Raw genomic sequence first — 25257 nt, forward strand, 5'->3', positions numbered from 1 at the left:
AGTTTCTGACAGGGGCTGGCCTTGCCTTTGGAGTAACTGAGATTATTCAGATTTTCTTAGTTTTTCCATAATGCCCTTTTCCTGTTCCAGGTTCCCACCAGGATTCCATGTGATGTGTAGTTGTTATGTCTCCTTAGGCTCCTTGAGCTTGTAGTAGGTTCTTAGACTTTGCTTGTTTTTAATGACCTTGACAGTGTTGAGCAGTGCTGGTTGGTTGTATTAGAGAATGTCCTTCATGGGAATTTGACATTTTTCTTGTGATTAAACTAGGCTGGGGTTATGGATATTTGGAAGATAACCACATAGGTAAAGGTAAAGAATTATTTTTATTCTATAATATCAAGATCATATATTGTCAACATGACTTATTGTTGACGTTGGCCTTGATCACCTGACTGAGTTGGTGTTAGGTTTCTCCACTGTCAAGTTATTCTTTTTTTTTCCTGGACTGGGGATTTAACCCAGAGCCTCATGCATGCTACGCAAATGGAGGTAGGAAGATTCTGAGAAAATTGGCTGGGAAAATGTCTGGACCTCAGGCTCACCTCTTGGGCTGGTCCCCAAATTCTCTTAAGACAGAACAGGAAGTGACTGATGTGAGAAGCCCCACACAGCTCAGAAAAGTGTGACTACCCCAGGGATAGTTGTGATGACTTCCTGAGGTCATGACCATTTCCCTCTCCTCTCCTCTCCCTGTCCTGAACCCACAGTATTTCCCAAAACTTCTAGCAGGTAGGTGTGGAAACCTGGGTAGGGAGCCTGTGGCAGCGCTCTGTAGTGGTTTCTGTGTAGGTTTGAACTTCAAACCTCTCCCTTGTTTGAGGTCAGGAAGCCAGTGTTATGTGTTGGGCCCTTCCATGCATGCTATCTGGTACACTCCATGAGCTGGAATAGTATCCATTTCCTCTTCCTTCTTTCTTTCTTCTTTTTTTGGCTGTACTGAGGTTTGAACTCAGGGCCTCATGCTTGCTAGGTAGGTGCTCTTACCACTTGAGCCACTCCACCAGCCTTTTCATGTTCTTTTCATTTCCATAGAAGAGAGGAAGAGATCTGTCTAGATCACCAGCTGGTCAGGACTAACGTTGAGCAAGCTTGCTCTGACTTAGAGCCACCCTGGGTAAGAGGCTGGGATTTGGCTTTCTACTCCTTGTGGTGGAACAAGTACCAAAGTATAGTCTTCTCTCACTTTCTGTCTTTCTCTCTGTCTCTTTCTTTCTCTCTCTGTCTCTCTTTCCTTTTTCTCTTTCTCATTCCAATTGCTGTGCATGGAACCCAGGGCCTCATGCATACTAGGCAAGTGTTCTACCTCTGAGCTACATTCCCAAACTTCTATTTTGCTAAAAACTACTTTGAAAATATGGGTTGGCCTCACTCTCTAAGGGTAATAAGAAATACTCTGTATTTGAGCTGGGTATAGGGTGTATACCTGTAATCCTAGCACTTGGGAGGTTTAGGCTACATAGTGAAACCCTGTCTCAGGAAAGAAAAAGGAAAAAAATAAAAATGGAAAGGAAGAAGAGAAATATACTACTTTTGGTGTTTTTCCCCTTTCCAGAGTTGGTGGTAAGCCAGGGGAGATACTTAGGGGTACTGTAAAAACACTGTGAATGCCAGTACCACTTCTACATTCTCCTTGGCAGGTGGAGATGGCTGGGCGACTGGAGCCTCTTATGCAGGTGTCCTTTAGAACACCCTCATTGATTTTTGCAGTTTGTGAGGTGGAGGGCAGGTACCTGTCCCTGGATCTGGTTCATGATGCTGTTCCCTCCTGTCCCTTCTGGCAAATTCCAATTCTGTCAAATCAAAAGCCTAAGAGTTTTTCTGGGGCAAAGGAAGCTCAGACTCCAGGACATATAATTCTCCTGGAGGAGAGGGGGAGACATCTCCTTTCTCTCCCTCCCTTCCTTCTCTTCCCTTCTTCTCTCCCTCCCTCCTTTCCTTCCATTTATGGAGGGTTAATGGGTTTTGATACTGTTGACATCATCCTGAATGAAGGGTAGATGGAGTGAATAGTGGTGATGACTATGACATTCCCATTGTCTGTCCCCATGGAGTTTTCATTCTAGTAGAGTGGAGGCCTGGTGGGGGGGCAGGGGAGGAGAGAAACAGACCAACAGTGAAATGAAGCAAACAGACAAATCAGTTAAAAACAATCTTACAAACAAAACCACAAAAAACCTTGAGCTAGAGTAGTTGACACGAAAAAAACAAGCCAAGGGCTAAGTGCAGAATAACCAAGGTGGGGGGTGTATGTTAGGTGAGTGGTCAAGGAAGGCCTCTCTGAGGAGGTGACATTCTTTTGGACTAGGCCTACAGATGAGAAAGCAGCTCAGTTAATTTCTCCATTGGAAGCCGAATGTGGTTACACACGCCTGTGTGGTCCCAGCTGCTCAGGAAACTGAGGCAAAAGTATTGCTTGAGCTCTGGAGTTTGAGGCCAGACTGGAAAAAATAGCAAGACCATGTATCAAAAACCAAAAGCCAGGTGTGGTGGACCATGCCTGTAATTCTAACTACTCTTCACAGTTCAAGGCCAGCCAGGGCAAAGTTCAAGAAACCTCATCTCAATCAAAAAGTTGGGTGCAGTGGCACACACTTGTCCCAGCTCTACTCAAGAAGTATAATAGGAGGAACACAGTCCAGATTGGCTCTGATATAAATGTGAGACCCTATTGGAAAATAAAGCAAAAAGTGTTAGGGATGTGCTCAAGTGGTAGAGTACCCTCCTAAAAGTTTAAACCCTGAGTTCAAACCCCAGTTCTGACCCCCTTAAAACTAAAAAAAACTCCCTTTAAAAAACTAACAGCCCCTTTGGTATGATTTGGTTAACATTCCAGTGGCAATGCATTGTGCTGCACTTACTCCTTTGCACCCCACTACCTTTGGGGGTGAGGGGAGGTTGGGTCTGACTTGGCTCTCTAGGCAAGCTCTAAGGAAAGCGAAAGCCTTATTTCTCAAGAACGCAGTTCTTGAGGCCACATGGAGGTCACTGCTGGTTTTGCCTGGGTACCATATTAGAAACCCTTTCCCCATGTATCCCCTGCCATGAAATGTATGATGGATGGTGTGCACACAACAGATAATCCCTGAGTCCAGCTTTCCCATGACCTTGAAACTGATCTAAGGTATTCAAGAGAAAGAATTTTTTTGACAAACTTAGTCTTTTAGTTATTATTGTGACCCCATGACTTGGGACCTGTGTAACCATTTCAAAGTTAAGTTATTTTAGTCCATGAAATAAACTGACAATAGATAGATAACAGGAAAAAGAACATACAGTTTTTGTCATATGGCTAAGCAAGGGAGTCCAACACACAGTAGAAGACCAAAAAGGGGGCAGGGTGGCTGAGCCGCATACAGAGTTTAACAAAGGGATAGGACCTTCCACATCTAGGAGGAAGAAAGCTGGTGTCTGTGCACAGCCAGTCAGGGTTGTCTTGCGAAGAAGATTAAAGTCTCCAGGCAACAGTCACCTATGGCCATCTCTGTCTGGACCAGGTGTCAGACCCCCACTCTCTTCTTGCTGTGAAAAGACCCTTATTCCTGTCAGATAAACAAGCCTGTGTCTGCAGCTGCTATTTGTGTGGATAGATGTAAATTTCTTTTTATAAAGGGACAGATTTGGTTGGGGGTGCAGCTCAGTGGTAGAGGACTTGCCCAGTATGAACAAGGCCCTGGGTTTAATCCCCATCACCTCGAGAAAGCAAAAACAAACAAAACTCCCAAAGGACAGCTTTTCAGCTCTATTCCTGTGTCTGCAAAGCTCTGCACTTTCTCTGAGGAACCATTTGAAATACACACCTCAAAATCTGTTTGGGATGGGATATTTTACTATTCTGCATACTATATTCTACTGATCCTGCCCTGTGACACCGAATGAATGAGAGGGTTGGGTAGGGGAGAAAAATGAATGGAAGAGTGTGGAGACTCTTGCAAGTGAAAGGAAAATGCCTAGTGAGTGCAGTTTCTGAAACTGCTTTGGAACTTGGGGAGGGTGGGGATAGTAGGAACTAAATGGATTCTTCCCCTTACCCCCCAAAGATGGAGACCATAGGCTACAGCAGAATTGAGGTAGGCTGGATAACTGAAAGAACTTTCTTGTTGGGTGGGCTTGGGAAAGCAGGAGAAAACTTGCCTTGTGCAGTCTTGCAGCTGCTCTGCAGGAGGCTCAGAGCTCAGCTCCAGGCAGGGCAAAGCTCTGCAGTCTGTGTCAACACCAAGATTAGCTTTGTGTTTATCTTTTAGGCTAAAAGGACTTAATGTCAGTGTGGAAAAGATCATTAACACATCAATGAGTTCGAGTCCAGAGTCCACGGTAAAGGAAACCATTGCGGCTAAGCAGAAAGATGCCCAGCCCCTCAATAGGGGCAGTTTCTCTCTGGAAAGGAATAGCCAGCCCAGAGTTCTTCAGGGGCAATTGATGGAAGAAAGAGATTAGTTCAGAGCACAGAGAAATAAATTACAATCTACCAGGAATTGTGTGGATGGGGTCCCAACCTGTGAATTTTCTGGTCCACCAGGAGTGTGAGCCAGTAACTGCAGTCCATGCGGTGATCTGCTTGTGGTTAACTCTAAGGTGTCCAGTAGCTCCACCTCATCTGTTCTCTGCTTGCACACTCTGTCTGGCACCCCCATGCTTGCAGATGCACTGCACTGCAAATGCACTGTAGTAGCCCCTCCATATCCTGGATCAAACCCTGGGAAATGTACCCACACATGGCAGGACCACAGTCTTTCCAAAGGTTCTTTCATGCTGCAAGTATACAAAAGTCAGGAGGAAAATCCAGGAGCCAAAGGGAGCCTCTGCAGTTGGGGTGGGAAACCCCTTAGGTGCTTGTTCCTTATTTCTGTCAAGCTTGGTTATTTGGGTTCCCAGGGGGCAGCAAGGATAGACATAGCCATCTCCAGGAACTTGAGGACCCAGCATACATTAATGCAGCACAGTGAGCAAGGCCACTTATAGGTCACTGGCAAAGTGCTCATATGCGTATTCTCATTTAACAGTTTTGGTATATCCTTTTGTTTTTATTTTAGTATTATTATAGAGGTGCTGGTGATCAAACCCAGAATCTCATGCATGCTAGGCAAGTGCTCTACCCAATGAGCTACAACCCCAAACCCATATTTTTAAATTTTATTTGCAAAATGAATACATAGTTCTTACATAAAAGTTGTAAATAGAAGAAAAATAGAGTGAACAATAAAACGATAATTCCTGAGATAACCACTGTTAACCACTTCTCCCACCATGAACATTCCCTATAATATTTTATTTTGGAAATTGCCCAACATATGAATATAGTACCATGAACTCCTGCTCCTTTTCCTCCCTCCCAGCTTCAAAAATCACCAACATTCTGCCATTCTTTCTTTTTTTGAGACAGGGTCTTCTTTATTCAAGGCTAACCTTGAGTGCTGGGATGACAAACACATACAGTCACATTTGGCTATTCTGCCATTGTTTCATCTATTCCTCTACTCATTCCACATCTCTCTCCTGTTATTATTACTGTTATTATTAGTCTCAGCTCTTTTTAAAATAAAATTTACATACACTGAAATGCACAAATCATAATTCTATGTTTTGACAAATGGACCTTCCATCTCATTCTGGTACAAAATAGTTCCATTTATATAGAAAAATCTTCCATAAGCAGAGGCAGCCACTGTTGTAAATTTTTTGCACCTCAAATTGTCTGTTTCAAATTTTCTATTTTTTTTTTTTTGGTGGTATTGTGGTTTGAACCCAGAGCCTTGTACTTGTTAGGCAGACATTCTACCGCTTGAGCCAAGCTGCCAGCCCTAAAATTCTCATAAATGGAATCATAGAGAAAATTACATTTTTATATCTGCCTTCTTTTCTCTCATCATAATCGTTTTGAAATTTATTCACGTGGCTGCGTGTATAAGTATTTTGTTCTTTTTTTATTGCTGAGTGATATTCCACCAGGTGGAGGTATCACAGTTTGTTGACAGACCTCTGGGCTATTTTAAGACTTTGGCCATTTTGAATAAAACTGCTGTGCACATTTTCATGCAAGTCTTTGTGTAGACTCTGTATGTTCATCCAATCCTTGCAAATAACCCTAGGAGAATGGCACTACTGCTTTCCCCCTTTCCAGGGGAAGAAACTGAGACACAAGGAGGTTAATTCTTGACCTGAGTCTGGTCAGTGGTAAAAACTGCAGGTGGGACTCTAATTCAGGTTTGTCTGTCTGCAGGGTCTGTGCTTTACTTATGGTGTTTCATGCCACAGTTGTTTGGGGCCACTAAGTGCGGTTACAAATGGGATTGTCACTTCAATGTCCTGTCAGTTCATAACTGCATTTTAGCTCACTACCATGGTTGATATTGATAATAATGGTTCTGAGTCACCATGAAAAGGTTACATTAAACCTGTCTTCGAAGAGGACAACAGTGTATGAGACATTTTAGAGAAATTTCTAGCCAAGGTCATTACAGCAATGCAAGCAAGCAAGCAAACAAACACAAAGTTTTCCTATTCAAAGCTCTAGCTGTCTGGAAATCTCATATAAGTATAATTCGTCATCTCCCAAAGAAGCTAGGCACAGACTGCATTCCTGGGCATATAAAATAGTATATAAATAATACATGTATAAGAATCCATTCTGTTCTTTGTAGAGCCAAACAGAATAGGTTTTTGGAGAGTCTGCTGGTTCTTCTTTGAAGGGTGTTGTTGCTAAGCAATGTTGCTAATATTACAGAAAGACAGCTTCCCTTCTGATTTTCTTCTCAGCCTCAGAAACTCTGGGGTTGGAAGTTGCTTTGGGGATAGCAGCAGCTGAGAGATTTGGTAATCAGTGAGATGAGGGCCAGGGGGCCCTGGGTGTGAGAAGACCTGTGCTGCACTGATTTTTGGAGTGATAGCTGGACAGTCTCCATGCAAAAAAGGCCTTCTTCATGTTCATCAGAAATTTCATACACAAAAGTACTGTTTCCACTGTTGGAGAAATTATAATCATGCAGCTTAGCAAAAACTTAAAAATTCAGGAATGAGCCAATAAAGAGAAACATTTAAAATACTTTCAGTAGCCCGAGCAATATTTTAAAAACTCCTCCTAGTTTGTCCTCTTCTTCTAACCCCTCAACAGGAAATCAACACAGTTCTGATTGAAATCACACCTGGCATGCGTTCCTTTGGTGACTCTGGGTTCTAAATGTTGTGCAGCCCAAGGGCTGGATGCCCACTCTTGGGGGGGCGGGTATCTGTGGGTTTCCTTAGAGTGTTTTCTTTCCCTGGAATTTGGAAATGCCACACAAGTCACCAAGATCTGCTTCCAGATCTGGAGCCAGTTCATGATCAGAGCCTCTGCTTAGTAGATGTGTGGCTCTAGGAGAGGAGGGCTGAGCTGTGTTACTAAGGCTAGTCTCTGAGGCCTTCCAACTCTGCCTGGGTATATCAGCCTCCTGTTGCTGTCACTGTGAGATGGGCCTCCTTGGGGCTGGTTATAAGCTCTGGGAGGGGTTGTTAGGAGAGTCTGTGTTGGCAAATTCTCTTCCTGCATCTCTTTCTCTTCAAAATAGAAGCTGCTCCCCCACTTTAAATGGCTTCCTCAGTCTTTCCTTCTCCCCCTCTTTTTTTGCCTTCCTGCCCTCCCTCTTCCTCTCCACTTCTCTCTTTTCCTCATATGGTAGTCTTCCAGAGACGCAACTGCGCTGTGTCCCAGCAGGGGGCGCTGATGCATCTGGCAAGAATGAATGTCAGTCCCGTTCCGTAGGTAACAAGCGCAGGTGTGAATGCCCAGTAGAAGTGTGAGGTGTGACAGGGGGCTTGTGAGTGATTTCCCTCAGCAGGTATGTGTATGTGTTCACTCCCCCCCGACCCCCGCCATCAAATTAGAAGAGAGTGAGTGTTGCTCGGTCCTTACTAAGGCTGTATAAATGTTGCCTTGCTCCAAACCTCGTGAGATCCAGGGGATGGCTGGAGAGCCTGCCCCGCCCTGCAGAAGGGGAGGAGCAAGGCATCCAAAGACATCTGGTTTTCATCAAAGGTCCTACCCTCCCTTCTCCAAAGCCCCTCTTGCCTGGTCTACACCAGTCCTAGCTAAGAATGGTTGCAGTCATTTTGCTGCAAAGCAGTGCAGGCACCAAGAGTCCAAGGTCGGGTGGGGCAGGGAGGGAGTGTCTGCTGCAGGCTCTCTCTGAAGTGCTGGCAGCGGGGCTTACTCTGCCTTCACATGAATGTGGCTCTGGAGCAGGTTCTCAGACATAGAAGGCCCTTTTCTTCAGGACCAAGCATGCGTGTCTGTCTGTCTCAACCCACTGACCCCTTAGGAGTGGGCTGTGCAGCTGTCTGCCCTCTGTTCATGATTAACTTCCCTGTCCCGCCCCCACCCCTGACTCCCACTCAGGCCCCACTGCCTTTGGGTTTCCCCTGCATTCAGGAAGAGCAGGCTGGCGCTGCCTGGCACTTTGCTTTCAGGGACTGTGGGCTTGGAGGCGTGTGTGTGGGAACGCTGCTGGGTGTAAGCTATGGGGAAGACTGGGGCCTGGAGGAAGACCCCGTCTCTGACTGCTGCAGTTCTCACTTCCTGTGGCTTGAACATGTGCAGCCTTTTCAGTCCACCCCACAATGCCCATGCACATCTTCGAGTCATAAATGTGAAAAACTGTTCCCTTTCAGTTCTCTTCCAAACTATGATTTCTTCAAGGACAGTGTCTCAGTTTGATGCAGATGTCTTGCTGACACTTCACACTTGCATGTTTTTCTTTCTTAAGGAAGGTGCTTCATCAGGGAATAGCGTTCACCAGGGCACAGCACTGAGGTAGAATTTAATAAGCCTGTATTTGTTTTTATGGTATTGATAGCAAGCGATCATGGATTTTCATTTAGGGTGGTAATATTTTCTTTTACTGTTAAGTAAAAAATGAGCTAACTTCATGAAAGTAAAATAAATAATCCAGCAGTTTGACCTAAGACAAAAATTTGTGAAGGGTTGCATGCGAGTGGCCTAATTTTGGGAAACACCAGCTGGGCCACTCTGCATAGGCTAGCTGGAAATGCAGTGAGGTGTATGTTAGTCCTGCTTGTTCTGGGCAAGGATAATACTCCATTTCTCTTTCACTACAGTCTGTTTTGTGAAGACTCATCTTCAGTGTTTAATAAATGTTAGAGGAGTGACCAGGCCTGGCGTGGATGGGCATTATGCTCTTTGTCACTGGGTTTCCTTGTGTTTTGGTGTTTACACTGTTGGGTGTGGTTGTGATTGGCAGCGGGGGCTGAAGCAGGCATTCAGCAGGGGCATCCTGTCTATGTCCCAAAGGTGAAGGGTTTGTGGGATGTAAGGAAGGGCTGTCCTATTCCTCGGTAACCCTCTTATGGCCCCAGCAATTAGGATCTGAGAGAATGTGGTCTTTTGAAGACTGCCTTGTGTTTTCAGCCACATTGGGATTGTGAAGGAGCTGAGACAGCCTGAAACCTCAGAACAAGAATGAGTATTAGAACTTGCTTGGTGGAAAGAGTCTGCACCCTCACTTCAATGCCCTGCTACCAGCTGTGCACTTGACTTGAACTAGTTAGTGGGAGATGGGTGGGAGTCATCCACATTCTCACCTGCTAGGAAGGGAGATGGAGGGAGACTGGCTCTCCCTTGGGATGCAGCTTTCCACTGTGTCCTGTGTGCAACTAAAATACACTTGTGCTCCCTGGCATGCAGCTGAAGTTAACCTGAAGTACTGGGGGCTTACAGAGGCCCTGAGGCTTTTCTCTCTTTCCTACTGAGGACTCTCATTTCCCATTCTTTCACCAGCTGGTTTCGAAGGTCACTACTGGTGCAGTCCTTGAAACCTGCCTAGTTTCTCATCCCAGGGTAGGACCTGGGTCATTCAATCTTGTTATGAATAGATGCTCATGTTTATATCTGTGATTCCCCACCACCCAGGCCAGTCCAGAAGGGCCCAAGGCCATTACTAATGGATGCTTCATAAAGAGACCAGGTGCATTTTGGAACCTCTCTGAGACTCTCTCCCACCCCAGCTTCAGTGCCAGCAAAGGACGACTGTGCCTACTGAAGGGGCAGGGCTGAAACCCCAGGCCCTGGAGTTTATTTGCAGCCCTCTCTCCTCTCCAGCAGGGGCACCTTCCCTGCCTGAATTTTCTGTTTGCTTGAACACCAGACTGTATAAAAACCAAGGTGAATTGCCTCAGGAACCTCTGGCCCCAACAGGACTGTTTCTAAATATGGACTAATTGGCTCGTTTTAATTCCCTCCAGCCCCCCTGCCCGATTCCTTTTCCCTTGGGGGCAAAGCGGTTAGTCGTGCTTCAGAAGCTGGAGGGATCTGGGAGGCCCAAGCAGCAAATGGAGGTGGAGGAGGGATACTTTGGGGCGAGGTCCCCCGCGCGGATAGGGACCAAGCTATGCTTCCTTCTCCAGGAACTGCGTGACCTTGCGTGCTTCTGTTCCGAAATGAAGATGAAGCATGCACACGGTGTGCAAGGGGTGGAGTACGACTGGGGGGGGGGATGTTGGATGCTGTGGGGGTGGGGGCGCACGACCCGCGCCTCCCTGGCAACCTGGTTCTGAAGGCGATGTAGCGGCGGGCGGTGAAGTTGGTCACAGACCCTGGGTTGTATCAAAGTCCCAGGGCCGCGAAGCAAATGTTAAAGGGAGTTGACCCCAGCCTATCACGAAAATCTTTTCGCAGACTTGGGGTCCGGGTGGTAGGAGGTAGCACCCTGCCTAATCAAAATGTCTCCCCCACCCCCAGCTCGGGACCCGACCGGGAAGTCCCCACAGCGGCGGCGGCAGCACGAAGGCAGATTTGCTTGGATAGAGGACACGCGTTTCCTTTCGGTGCATGTTTTTTTCCTCCTCTGTTTTAAAGACAGTGACAGCATCGGAGAAGTATCCCGGCGGGCCGGGCTGGAGGGCGCGTCAGCCGCCTGTCTGGGGAGGGAGCCCGTGGCCGGCCAGCGGGGGCGCGGGGCTGGGGACGCTGAAGGCAGAGAAGGGACCAAGAGGACAAGGACGAGAGAAGGCAGGGGCGGGGCGGCAAGGGAGAGCGCCGCCGCCGGGCAGAGCGCGAATGCGGGCGCTGAGTCCCCGGTAGTCCCGGGAGAGAGCCGGCCGCCTCCCTTGGTCGGGTCGCCCGAGCCGTCCGCTGCCAGGACCAGCCCGGGAGCCAGCGGCCCGGGCGCTGGAGGCGGGACCGAGGCGGGGTCGGGCGCGGGCGGCGCATCTGAGCGACAGCCCGGGAGCCGCCGGCCGGCCGCACCCCGAGCCAGCCTTGGAAATGCCGGCTCCTGGGGAGCTGACGCCGGCTGCCCCGCGGGCCCCCAGGAGACGCTGAAGGTCGCCAGGAAGTGAGCGCCCAGTCACCTGACCCCCGGGGCGCACCTAGGCGGGGCGGGGCCCATGCAAGGCGGGTGGCGGGGGTCCGGGGCGCGGGCGCTGGGGCCGGCGCGGGTAGCGCAGAGCGCGCGGAGCCGGGGCGGCGGGGACGCGCGGCGGGCGGGCGGGCGAGGGCGCGGCCGGGCACCGCCGGCGGCCTCGCCATGTCCCAGCCGGCAGGGAGGATGCATTGCCGAAAGGCGGGGATCCGCGCCGCCGTGGTGCTCATCGGACTCCTGCACAAATCCCGAAAACAGAATAAAGAGAAAAGGTAAAGCTGCCAGCTCCCTCCTCCCCTCCGTCCTCTCTCGCTCTAAATCCCAATTTTCTTTGGGGTGGACTTTTCCAACCGGCGTTAGGCTCCGTGTTGATTGGAAAAAAAGCTTCCTCTCCAGGCGCGGTCGGGGGGAGCGAGTTGGGAGATTAGCTCTAGACACTGGCTGGCCCTAGGAAGCCCAGGTGGGACACTGGCTGAGTTGGAGGATGACTGAGAGAGGCTGTCGGGGTTCATCCCGGCCACAGGGACACCAAGTCCTTCGCCCCCAGACCTTGCATTTGTCACTCTCGGCACCCATCCCGAAGCCTGCAGCGCGAATAGCATAGATCCAGCCCGGGCGACTGTCCCTGGCTCAGCTCGAGTGGCACAATGCACCGGTGTTGCCATTTGCTTCTCTGCAAACTTGGTTGAGCTCGAGAGGTGCCCTCCTGGCCGAGCTCCGCTTGCTCTGTGCTTGGTGCCCTAAGGCAAAGACCAAGTTTGGAGGTTGTTCACTTACCGCCGCCCCCTTCCTCCACCGTGTCTGTTTTTGGGTTTTCTCTGTTTTCTTTCTTGAGTTTGCTTTCCTGTTTGCTCTGGGTGTTGAAAATCGTTTTCTTAGGCTATTTCAAAAAAAAAACAAAAAAACAGAAACGTTTTGGGCATCTGTGGAGTGAGAGGTGTAAGGTTGGGGGGTGCAAGAAGGTAGTTCTGTGTCAACTTCTTGGGCTCCAGCCCCCAGCTGCAGGTTTGACATCCACCATAGACCCCAGGGAGCTGCCAGTGCAGGTTATTGGCACAGCCTCCCTCTTCTGCTAGAGTACATAGCAAAGCCTCCCAGAAGCTGAAGGCATGGCAGCTGACTCCTGCAATTTCCAGTGGCCCTGCCGGATCCTAATTTCCAGAGTTTAGGAGGTTAGTTATGCACACTATCTAAGACAAGGTCTGAGACAAGGGCACTGGAGCCAGAGACACCTGGATGGGGACTGGCAGCCCTGGAGTGGGGGTGTTGGGCAGTGAACAGGAGAGCCTTTGGGAAGATGGAATGGGCTGCCCTTGTGGTGGGATTGTTTCCCATTCTTCTTGTCTCCCACTTCCTAAAATGTAGTTTAGTAAGATGTTTCCCACAGCACAGGATGCAACTGCAGGGAAATGATTCAAGGTGGTTAAGCATGAAATAGCATTGAGTCACCTGGTGAGAAAGTTCTTCCCTTTTCAGTTCGCTACCAATCCTCCTGATTTCTCCAAGAGGAAAGTTTCAGGTTGGTGCTAGTCTGGCTTTGACAACTTTTTAACACTTGCTAAATCTCCCTTTTGTAACAAAGAGAGAGTAGCTGTCCAGCTCAGGTTCTTTAGATGGAAATGATACCTACCTAGACAGGGAGATCATTTTGTTTTACAGTCCCTCCTTCTCATGGCTAGGGGTACTGATTTTTCCATTTGTGGCAGTAATATAAAGCATCACTTTAAGTTAAATGAATGAAGTCACTAGAATGAGTCTGTTTAATAGAAATAGTAGTCATAAAAGTACAAGTGGTATTGAGTATAGCAGAAATCCTGCAGGTGATCTAGGAGTGGCTGATGTTGGGGACAAGTGCATCTCGTAGAGAAAGCTTCTAGCAGAATTCTGAAACCTAGTGCTCCAGGTCTGGGCCCCATTTGTCTCTGGACTTTCATTCCCTTCCATTCCTTGCCCTTCAGCATCTAATCGGTAGAGTAGGGATGAACAGGCCAATCTTCTGGCTTCAGAAGGATGTATGGGGCAGCTGGTCACACCTGCCTTAGGGAATGAAAAGGAAAATGTGCTGGATAAAAAGGTGGACACATCAGACCAGTTCCTGATCTTGAGGACAGAATGTGTGGTGGGGTGGAAAAACCCCTATATAGGGAGCTAGACTCATCAGTTGATTATGATATGGTAATGTAGAGTAGAACTCCCCAAGCCTTAGTTTCTGCCTGCACACAAAGGGCTTGTGAGGCTCAAGTGGCAGAATGTAGGTGAGATGGAGCTGAAAAATCTAAAGTGCTGTATGAGGATGAAGGGGTTTGCTCAGAACTCCCATTTCCTCTCATTGGCCCTCTGCCCTACTGACTAAGAAAAGATGTCTGGAGGAGAGACCAGTCATGGACAAGCCAAAGGGGCAGCCAGGAATGAGTCTGGATAGAGAGAGTTTGGGGGGTGGGAAGACCTGGATAGGGGACAGATTGGGTTGGCCAGGTCAGGATGCCCCATGGCAGCCTTTCTTCTTGGATGCATTATGTTGTTTCCTGCAATGCAGGCAGACAGTAGTGGCCCTTGGCTTTATCCCATTCTTCTGTAGTTAAAGCCATCCTGATGGCTTTGGTCATGAACGTAACCTACCTAAGGAGATAGAAGGATTGGTTTCATCTTGTTGCTAAATGATCTTTGCTTCCCTTGCTGCAATCTGGAGTTTCTGTGTCTTTAAGTATCTGAAATCAGTGCAGTGTACACTATTGACCCTTGCTCTGCGGGTGCTAGCTGGTTGAGGGCGGGAGCGCTGGCTGGAGCAGGCTGCAGCTGCCAGCTTCTCTTAAGCCTTTCCCAAACTCCGTGCTGGGTGTTAAATTTGCTGAGTTCTTCCTTCCTCCTTGTCTCACCATAGGGTCAGCTCAGACTCAGGCCCCTCCTCATCCTTCCACAAGGCTGATCCATCCATCGATCTTTCCAGCACCTTTAATTGACAGGCTTGTGCAGATAACACTCTGGGCTTTTTGCCTTCAGGGTTGAAACGGTCACATGTGGCTGTTAGGGATGTCCTGGTGGTCCTTGTTATCCTTCTGCTCCCTCTAAGCCACTTAGAAATACTACATATTAAGGGGCAGGAGGGTGTGCCAGGGTGATGGTAATGAGATAGATATTCCATTTAGGCTCAGTACTCACAGACTCCTGGACCCTCTTGGTAGGTCCTGAAAACTATGCTGAAAACTCCACCCTCATTTTACCTGTTGGGGTAATGGATGTGGTGCTTATCAGACTTGACTTGACAGTTCTCTCTGGAGTTATGGGACATCCTGGAGATTCTGCCCCTTTCTGACCATTAACAGGGTTTTTGTCCCATTGGATCTTGCAGAGTTGTGTTTGAGGGGGATTGCATTTGAACAACTGAATGAAGTTGTCCCATGAGAGCCCAATTTATAAACAACAGTATAGTGATGGAGAGTTCCTTTGAGGTGTGTTGATGAAGAGCCTGATTTCTACTAGGGGGAAAATAAGAATTTTCTCATTATCCATCAAATTCTTGCTGGCAGGCTCTGGAGGGAGAATTCTGAGTCTGCTGAATGGGAGCCTTCCATTGTGGAGTGTAACGTCCAGGGCTATTCTTGTGTGGGTTATTAGAAAAAGCCCGGCCCCTAGTTTTTACAAAAATATTTTTTAGGGGGCACTGGGTATCAAACCAAGGACCTTGTGGATGCTGGGCAAGCATTCTACCACTGAGTTATACTCTAAACCTGTGATTTTTTTTTTTATTTTTAATTGTGGTGTATCTCAAGCATACACAAAAGCACAGAGGATAGTATAACATAATGTTCAGTTTTAGCCATTATTAACTCATGACCAATCTTGTTTATTTGCTATCCATCTCCCCCAGAATATTATTTTTAAGTAAATTCCCAGACATTAGATCACTTTGTTGTTATTTTAGTTTGCATCTTTTTTTTTTTTTGGCTTTGTTTGTTTGTTTGTTTTGTTTTCAGTACTGGGGTTTGAACTCAGGGCTTCTAGCTTTCAGAACAGGTACTCTACCACTTGAGCCACTAGTTTACATCTTAATGATAAGAATTCTCTTAAAAAACCATTATCATACCCTTTTAATCATGTCTAGGCAGGCAGTGTTTAAATTTCACTTATTGTCTCATAAAAGTTTTCCAAAATTTTTCGGAGTCAGGATTCAGGCAATCAAGCTCAGGCTGGCCTGAATTCCTGTTTTTTTCTTTTTTTTGAGGTACTGGGGTTTGAACTCAGAGTGGTAGGCAAGTGCTCTACCACATGAGTCATGCCCTCACCCCTTTTTGCTTCAAATAGGGTTTTGCATTTATGCCTGGGTGGGCCTGGACCATGATCCTGCTCTGGTGTAGCTGGGATGACAGTTGTGTGCCATCTGTCCAGCTTTTATTGGTTGAGATGGAGTCTTGCTAACTTTTTGTCCAGGCTGTCCTTAAACTTTGATCCTTCTGTTCTCCACCTCCTGAGTAGCTAGGATTATAGGTATGAGCCACCTCTCCAGGCTTGTACTTCTCTTAATCTATAAAATTTCTTCCTTCAACTCTTTTATTTTTCCCCTTACAATTTATCGAAGGAACTAGATTGTCTTTCTTTTTTTCTTTTGCTGGGGATAGAACCCAGGGTCTCATGTGTGCTGGGCAAACGCTTCAGCACGGAGCTATACCTCCAGCTCCTGGATTATTTATCTCTAGGAATTCTCTATGGTTAGGACTCTGTGGATTGGTGGTGTTCACCATGTTCTGTTGTCCCCCGTGTTACCTGTATATAGGTCTAGAGTCACCATGAGATTTGGGTTGATTTCTTATTCTTTCATTTCTTTGCAAGGCTGTACTGCTGGAGGTTGGTTGTCTGTTTTGGTGAGAGTGGCAGTCATGGGTGGATTTGTTCCTAGGGTTTGAATCTGGTTTCCAGGAGAAGACTTCAGTTCTGTCTTTGGAGATGGCCCTATTTGTTGCTGAGCATGAGGTCTGAGCCTGTGTCTTGGCCTTGGAGTCCTAGAGTCACGAAGCTGGAAGGGTCATGGAGCAGGAGCCGATCCACTCCCCAGCCCTGGAACAGATGGTGCTTGTTCTCTTGTTAGGAGGTGGCTGGGTCCTGCTGTTTCTGAAGGGCCTCTCTCCGGCTCTCTCTTGTCTGATGTTTGAATGCCACCCAGTTGGCTGTCCTTGCCTTAAAGAACAAACATCTCCTTTTAACGAGTTTTACATTATTAACCTCCCTGAGAATCTGAGGAGTTAGACCCTTGGAATTTAAGGGACAGAATTTGAGGCATAAGTCAGTTTGTTTGATTCCTGTTGAGCCACTATTTATTTTAATTGATTAATTTGAGACAGGTCTCTCTGTGTAGTTTAGGCTGGTCAGAACTCGTAATTCTCCTACTGTGGCCTCCTGAGTGCTGGGATGACAGGTGTGCATCAACCACAGTTGACTTGAGCCATTATTTTAATGTCCTATTTTGTGTCTTTGCTTCTAGACCCTCTTATCCACTCTCCTTACAGTGACCAGACTGGAGTTTAAAAAATTCAAATAAAATCAAGCTTATCTCCTGTAGAATACTCTCTGTAGGATGCCATTATACTTCAGATGAAGTCAACGACCGTACCTCTTACCACTTTACCCTTCACTCACCATGATGCCTGTACTTCTACTTCAGAGGCCTTCCTTTTGCTCCTGGAACATGGCAAGGGTGTTCCTGCTGCAGGTCCTTTGCACTTGTTGTCAACAGTGACTTTATTGGCTGGTACTTTCTCTCATTGGACTCTTGACTCCAGTGTCATCTCCTTCAAAACTACTCCCCTGACCATTCCAATCTAAGCAGCTCACTCCAGTCATTGCTTTACCCTGATTTATTTCCTCTGTGGTGCTTATTGTTAGCTGATATTATCTAGTTTGTGTAATAAACAGCTTATTAGCTGCTTCCTCTGCCAGAATGTGAACTGAGAGCAGTGACTTTGCCTTTGTCACCTCTGGGTCCCCATTGCCCAGAATAGGGATACTCAAGAGAGTTAGTGGCTCCCCCAAGGAAAACATGCCAGTTGCCTATGTCTGAGGTCCTCTTATTACTGTCCTCTTGTTTTGACAAAGGTGTCAAGGTGCCCTTTTCTTTTCTGAGATTGGGGAATCTCTCCCTTCCCGTTCCTTCCTTGAGATCTAAGAGAGAAATGGAGGCAAATGATCACTTGCACATTCTGTTGTAATTCCTCTGAGCCCTTGCCTGTCTCTTCATGGTCTTGGGGCCCATAGACATGAGAAGAGGGCTCAGTCCTGACTGTTCTGAGGCTGGGACTGGGCACCAGGGCAGTCCTTGGCTCTGAGTTCCTAGATATTGGGTTCTGGAGCTGGTACCTAACAGGCAACCTTCACATATGCTAGTTGGCATCTGAATTGGTGAACACTTGCCATTAGCCAATACATATATATTTTTTTTTCTAAATGCAGTTTTATCTCTTTGTAGCCCTTGTGTGTGCAGATGGTTGCTTACCAGGATGTTGCCAAATAGAGGGCTTGCCAAGTCTGTTTGGTTCAACCAATGAAAATCACTTTTGTATACATGGGGGCTGCCCCAGGATCCAAGAAGTTTCTCAGTCATTTTAAGCAGAGAAGGCCCCCAGTGCTCCCCCTACTCCTCCCCGTTCCCTATAAACTGAGTTCCTCGCCTCCTGAACTCATGAAGTGTGAATGAGGTAGGCAAGGTGATTTCAGGTGGACAAGTCCCTTTTACCTTAATAGCTATTTAAAAAAATCATTCATGGCAAGTGATACTGGTTTTCTATGCATGACAGTTATATAACATTTAAAAAAAAGCAAATTTGTTTAAGTCAAAAATGCAAGTCAATGTAAAGAAGTAATTGTCAAGTACTACTGGGGTTTGGGAAAAATAGGGAGGATGATGTGAAAATGCCTGAGACCTGGAAAGTGCAGTTGGCAGGAGGGAAACCATTTTTTAATAGGTTAGTATGGGCCCAGGACCACCAGTGTCCCAGGGTTGTTGAGGGTTGAATAGTGGCTGTAATGCACCAGTACATTTTGAAGCTTACTATTTGCTAGGCCTAGTGCTAAGGGCTTACATATACATATACATATGTCTTAATTCTACCAGTTAAGTAATTAATTTTGTTTGCAGTGCTGGGGTTAGAACCCAGGACCTGACACATACTGGGTAAGCACTGTACCACTGGACCCCAGCCACTTAATTCTACCAGTATTATCACTGTCATTCAGCTGAGATGCTGAGGCTCAGATGCTGGGGAGGGTGCTAGGTGCAATCAGAGGTAGAGGAGCAGGGATTTTTAATATGGTTATAGAAGCTATGTGATTTTTTTTTTTTTGTGGGACTGGGGTTTGAACTTAGGGCTTCACGTTTGCTAGGCAGGCACTTTACCACTTGAGCCACACCTCCAGCCTTGTTTTTGCTTTTGAAACAGGGTCTTGCCATATAGCCCAGACAGCCTCCAGAGTGCTGGGATCACAGGTGTGTGCCACCATGCTCCCCACTTTTTTCCTTAAAATTTTTAAAAAAAATTTTTTTTGGTGATACTAGGGTTTGATACTAGGGTCTCAGGCTTACTGATGAGGCAGTGCTCTTAACTATTACTTGGTTGTGTCACAACATACCTGAGGGGGGCAGGAGACCAACTTGAAGAAGGAAATATTTAATTTTGCTCATGGTTTGAGAGATTTTAGTCTGAGGTTGGCTGGTTCCATTGCTTTGGGCCTGTGGTAAGGCAGAATATCATGGTGGAGTATAGAGAGAGAGAGAGAGAGAGAGAGAGAGAGAGAGGGAGAGAGGGAGAGAAAGAGAGAAAGAGAGAGGGAGAGAAAGAGAAAAAGAGGGAGAGAGAGAAAAAGACAGAGAGAGAGAGAGAGAGAGAGAGGTGGGGAGGAAGGGAGTGCATGTGTGGAGAGGAATGGTTTAGGCACAAAATACACCCTTCAAAGTCATGAGTGACCTACTTCCTCCAACTAGGTCCCAGTTCATTCAGCTATGAATCCATCAATAGATTAATCCATTGATGAAGTCAGAGCCCTCATGCTCTAATCACCCCTCAAAAGAGAAATCAAAAGCCCACCAGCTGGCAACCAAGCCTTTAACATATAAGTCTTCAGGGGACATTTTTAGATTCAAACCATAACAATGATTCAGAACCTAGATAAGCACTGTCGCAGTGCCTGACTTGTAGTAAGTGCTTAATGCAGGTAGCTGCAGCTGCTGTTATGAATGTTGGAAGTGTGACATTATGTACAGGAAGGACACAGCTCTTAAAGGTCCCGCCCTGAATTTTTGCATACATACCCACCTGTGTAGGAACTACCCACACTCCCTCAGACTCTCTCATGCCTCTTTCTCCACAGTCCCTTTATTCTTAAAGTCAATTCTGTCATCACCTTGGGATTCCCACTGGGTGTGTCTGGGTGGTATCTGGGGGAGCCTCACCCTCATGATAGTGGGACAAGCAGGGCTGGTGTTTCCTAAATTGGGATTTCTGAGTGAGGAGGCCTGTTTTAATCCTGAACAGGATGATATCAGAGCACCCTGACTGGTTTCTAGGGCCGAGTGAACTTGGTTTGACCTTCTCTTCTCCTTCTAGACACACTTAGTGGCAACCTGGAGCTGATGTTGTAATTATTCACTGCCCTTGGAACAAGGGTGATTGAAAAATTGTCACTTGCTTTTAAGCTTATCAGTTGTGAACACTCTGTTTCATGAAGGCTGAGGCTCCAGCCAAGTCCTTCCCGGAACCGACCATGGAGATGTGTTGTTCCCATGTGTGTCCCGAGACAGCTGACCTTGCCAGGTCCTGTTCTCTGAGGGTAGGAGGAGGGAGGCCCATTGATCAGAGCCATCCGTCCTGTATCTTTTTCCTTCCTCTGCTGTTTTCTTTTTCTTTACCAATCAAAAGGAATGCTCTAGGGTAGAATCAGTGCACTAGGGTGGCACCTGTGGTCATAAATGCTTACTTTTGGGGTACAGAATCTCTTGACACCTCATGAGTGAGGCACATCTCTAATCCCTGGTTTATGCACAGGGCCTGGGTCACAGAGTCTAGTAGGAGTGGCTGCATGGCTCTGCCATCTAGGATTTACTGTCCAAGGCAGAGGTTAAAACCTGGCCACTGCAGATCCCTCTGATCTCTAGGAAGCCTCTTCCCTGGGCCACACTATTGTAGGTGCTGGAGATGCAGGAGTGGATGGCATGGAAACACAGTGCTGCCTCCCGGAGCTTCCCTTCTCTGGGGGCTTTGTTAGGTCTACATAGCCTCCTTTTCCCATTTAAGCTGATATTTTCAAAATTGGAAGTGTCCGTGTTGTGAATCTGTTTTTCAGTCTTCCCTTGAGAAATCGGTAGCTTTGGCAACGTTGGCAGAATCTGCCTTCTCTCCTTACACGTAAAGTGCCAGCCACCTGCTCACTGCAGCCCCTCCTCACCTGGCCACACCTGGCCACACCTGTGTCACATGAGATGTACAGTGTGGGAGGCAGGAGGCCCAGGGTTGGGGAGCTCTAGGTGTAACTCTCTGATCCCAAAGGCCCAGCCCTGTGTGTCCCTTGGACTCCCTTGGTTTGGAGTAGGCCTTTTGTGAGTGGACTAAGGGGACCTGGCAGCCTGGCTGGGCTCCCTGCTGGAGCTGGGCTACAAATGGTCACTGTGGATTGATCTTTGGATGTTCCTCTTCCTTCATCCCCCTGAATTACCTTGAAATAAAATGACAGAAATTATGGGTGGCTGTGCATTATGGTACAGAAACTCAGGAATAATGAGAGAAAAAGTCAGGGTTGGGAACATGGATGGAACCCCACTCTGGATGTCCACTGGGCTGGCACCTAACCTTCATTTAATTCTCCTGCACGGAACTTACTATCATTATCTCTATTTTTCATTGAGTTTCAAAAGGGGCAGTGTAACCAATGTCAGCCAGCCCATATGGCAGCTCTGGAATTCAAACCCAACTCTGTCTGATGTCATATTCTATGTCTTTTCTCCCACTACTTGGAGTGTGGTAACTCTGGCTGAAACACTTACCTCACGGCACTTGGCTTTCATTACCTATGAAGGGGATTGTAGTGCAGTTGGAGGAAACTAGGAGCTTCCCAACATTAGGACCTGGGGCACCTAGGATGGAATCCACATTCCATTATTTTAAAAACATTTTATTAGCATATATTATTTTAGTTGTATAGGGGATTTCATTGTGACAGTTACATATGTGCAAAGAAAGGGATGGGACAGGTGCTGGGGTAGTTGGGCCTCTTCTGAATTTTTGGCCTGAGTTGGGGGATGTGGAGCCTCACGTTGGGGAAGGGTGTGTCCTGTTAGGTTTAAACCAAGCTGCAAGGTGTCTTGGCTGCTCTGGTCACTGTCCTCACTAATTAGAAATTCTCACTTTTCTCTGAATGAGAAGATCTGGCTACAGCCTGGGTTACCCACACTGCCTGTATTTTAATGGAACATTTATTTTAATAAGATATTTAATCCAAGCTGCACAGGCAGAAACAATGTGTAAATCAAGAGGTAACTGAAACAGGCCATCTGAAAACCAGATCTGCAAATGTGCCTGGAAAGGCATTTGACTGTGACATCAACAAAGGCCAATTACTGATAGCAGAGAAGGTCCCCCAAGGGCACAGCCCAGTGGAGTCAGGACACAGGCTGTGGGGCAAATGATGGGAATAGAGACATCTGGCTACTTCATCTCTGTTCCTCTGCCTCCCTTCCCTTTCTGGAAAGGGCTGCCAGCCCTCTCTGTGGCATTTGCCCTTTCTTTCCCCTCTACAAATGCAAGTAGCTGTCCTGTGTGTAAATGAGGTACATTCCAATTGAACTGCCCTGTTCCAGTTACTCATCCATATTTGTGGAGAGCAGGTGTGTACCAGGTGCTGGGCAGCCAGGAGAGTACAAGACCCTCTAACTGACTCAAGCAGGAGAGACCAGCCATGTCACGTGGACCCAAGGCAGAAGATAGTGGGCGCTAGAGAAAGGGTGTAGGGTGTCCTGGGAGAGCAAAAGAAAGGGGGGACAACCAAGGATGGCTGTGTGGAGTTGGGAGCATTTGAAGTGGGCTGTGGGCTATGGAGACTAAGCAGAATTTCCAAAAGGAGAGATGGAGTGGAAAAGTGCACTGAACTTTGCTTGTGCTGAACGAGACAGCACAAGCAAAGGAATGGAGGTGGGAAAATCAGGGGACAAGATCAGATCCCAGTTTGTGGTGTGGATTCCATTCTGAGGAGTAGTGGGAAATGAGACTGTCAGGATGGCCTGAGGCTGTTTTGTGGCTGGTGTTGAATGCAGGGAGAGAAGGGCAGGTTAGGCGATGGCCGGCTTCCCTAAACTCTCTGCCTCCCTTAAACTTGGTGCCCCAGTTAACATTTCAGAGCAGAATTAGTCAGCATTACACTGGGAACAGTTCTTTGACATTTGTCTTACTGCAATTTTATTAAACGAGGTTTGAGGCCAATCGTTGTCTTGAAGGGATATTCCCCAAAATGACGCTGCTTCTGATTGGTGATTTCACTGAATTAGTAACTTTTTGGTTGCTATTGACAGACTCTTATACAGGGAAAAAAAAGAGGTTTTTTTAGTTTGTTTGTTTGTTTTGTTTGTTTAAGTAACTGGGAAGTTCAAGGCGGTCAGATTGAGGCCTGGCTGGATCTAGGTCTTGAATGGTGTCTTTGGACACTGGTTCTCTCTGTCCATCTCTAACTTATGCTTTCTTTTGGATTGGCTTCATCTTCAGATAGGTCATCCACAAAAGTGGATAATGACTGTTCCAGATTTACATTTTGCATTTAAATAGGAAAAGCAAATCTGTTTCCTAATAATATCAGCAGAAATCCCAGGGATGGCTCAAATTGGATATGGTAGGATACATAGCTATCCCTGAGGAATGGGATGCATTGATGCACTTGTGGTCCCAGGGCAAAAGAGGGATGGGTCACCTAAGGAAATGTGGCATGTTGCTCTCAGAAGAGCAGGGATGGAAACTGGGCAGGAAAAAACCAACAGCTGTTCACTCTACTAGCCCTGGTGTGTTGGTTGGTCTTGGTGTTGGCTCGGTCTTGCAACGTTGGCAGGTGGCTCAGCTGCTGTGATCTCCAAGGTAAAGGGCTGCTCCTTCTGCTGGGCAAGGAAGGCATTCTTACTCCTCTGCTGATGCAGCAGGCTGGGGCCCCCAGCCTTCAGCAGAGAGCACACTCCCAGGACTCCCTTTAGCTAGTCCATCTTTAACCCTGACGCCATCAGACACTGCGCAGGACCTCAGTTGTAGGACAGTCTGGATCTGGGATTGGATAATGTTTACCCACCCTCTCTTGCTGATGCATTGTGGGCCCACTTGTCCTTCAACCCAGAAAATCTGGATTCCTTAAGTGCAGATTACTACCCTTTTCATCCAACTGGCCAATGGAGGGTCTTGACCACAGGCCCTGGCTGAGATGGGGCTGGCTTTGTGTGATTCATTCCTCTGCTGGAGGTCCAGGCCAAGCAGAAGTCTGAAGAGGCTTGGGGAGAAGGGACCCCTCAATAGTAAAAATTCAACTGCAGAAGGGCACACATTTCTCTTTGTTGTGCTGAGGATCATGGACAACTGTTTGCCAGTGCCATATGAGGCTCTCCCAGGAGGCTGATGTGGCAGGCAGGGATTTTCTGAGTTCAGCCAGGGGTTCAGGAGGAGTGTGGGGAGGAGTCTGGGACAGACGCTGAGGGCTCTTGGGTTTAGTGACTACGTAGTAGATCCCCTCAATAACCTTCCAGTCTGCCTGAGATGAGCAGTGGTTGCGCCTGGATGTGCTGACCACATAGAGAAAGCCTCATGGTGGGCTTCATGCTGTGCTGATCACTGCAGGGGCTCAGCGCCTTCCTCTCAGTGCACTCTGGGTTGCTTCCTGCCAACCAGATCTTTAAAAAGGATTGTGTATTATGGTTTTAAATTCCATGTTCCTTGCAGACAATTTGGAAAACACAGACAAGTACAAAGACTAAAATAAAAATCATCTGCAATCGCAGATGGGGGAATTGCAGAGATAACCCTATTACCATTTAATATGTTTCTTCTGGTCTTTTTTTTCCTATCCAAACACACACCCTTCTACATAGTATATTCACATCTATATATCTGTATCTGTCTCTCTCTATTGCAACCAAATTGGGATTATACTTTAAATACAGTGCATTACTAAGAACTTTGGGTGGCAAGTTACAGAAAGGTCAACTTGAATTAATCAAACAAAATAGGGACATTTCTTGGCAGGCATGACCCATACGTGGAAAGGATTGAGTTTTAGGAACAGGCGGATCCAGAAACCTCTGCAGTATCCCTCTCTGTCTTTGTCTCTATGTCTGTCTTTGTATTGGCTTCATTCTCTTGGGGTATCTTTCCTCATGATTATGGATTCGTTGTTTTAGATCACGGTGAGGTGAACATTTTAATGCCTTTTTCTCTAGAAAGGAAAGAAAGCTATTTTCCCCAGTTCCACTTAGACACATTCCAAGGAGGAGTTCTGATTGGTCGGACTATATGTCCATCTTTGAACCAATTTCTGTGTCCCAGGGTCAGGCATCAATGATTGGCCCAGCCTGAGATGGGGTGGGTGGGATGGGTGGGAGGAGACTCATTTCTCCCACTCAGTGTGTGGGTATGGAGATAAGAATCCTTTCAGTGGGAGAGGGGCAGTTCCCTAAAGTAAGGATGAGAAATTTAATTACCAGAAGAAGGGGCAAAAGTGAGTTGGAGAGGCGAAAACCACAGACTGAAGTTCTTTGGCATTGCTTCCAGCCATAGGGGGCGGGGCTTGCAGGTTGCTGGGTAAGCTTGGAGGCTCTCATTGTCATACCAACTTGATGGAACTTCGGTTCATACATCTCATAAGCATCAATTTGACAGCATTCAATTTAGCACCTATACACATT

At 47.1% G+C, this 25257-nt stretch overlaps 1 protein-coding gene across 16 annotated transcripts in view; it reads left to right on the forward strand.

Annotated features, from left to right (window-relative positions):
- Nucleotides 1–25257, forward strand: part of Rap1gap2 (RAP1 GTPase activating protein 2) — a 226847-nt gene that overhangs the window by 68761 nt on the left and 132829 nt on the right. For 2 of the 16 annotated variants that reach the window (XM_074046623.1, XM_074046625.1), the window contains exon 1: nt 11486–11623. The exons of 12 other annotated variants lie outside the window; for them this stretch is intronic. In XM_074046623.1, the coding sequence (XP_073902724.1) occupies nt 11517–11623 (107 nt within the window). In that variant the 5' untranslated portion in view covers nt 11486–11516. Of the gene's footprint in view, nt 1–11282; nt 11325–11485; nt 11624–25257 lie in introns of those variants that run through there. 2 more of the 16 variants (XM_074046635.1, XM_074046636.1) reach the window with 2 other exon arrangements.

Source organism: Castor canadensis, chromosome 11 (assembly GCF_047511655.1).
Source record: "Castor canadensis chromosome 11, mCasCan1.hap1v2, whole genome shotgun sequence".
Taxonomy (NCBI): domain Eukaryota; kingdom Metazoa; phylum Chordata; class Mammalia; order Rodentia; family Castoridae; genus Castor; species Castor canadensis.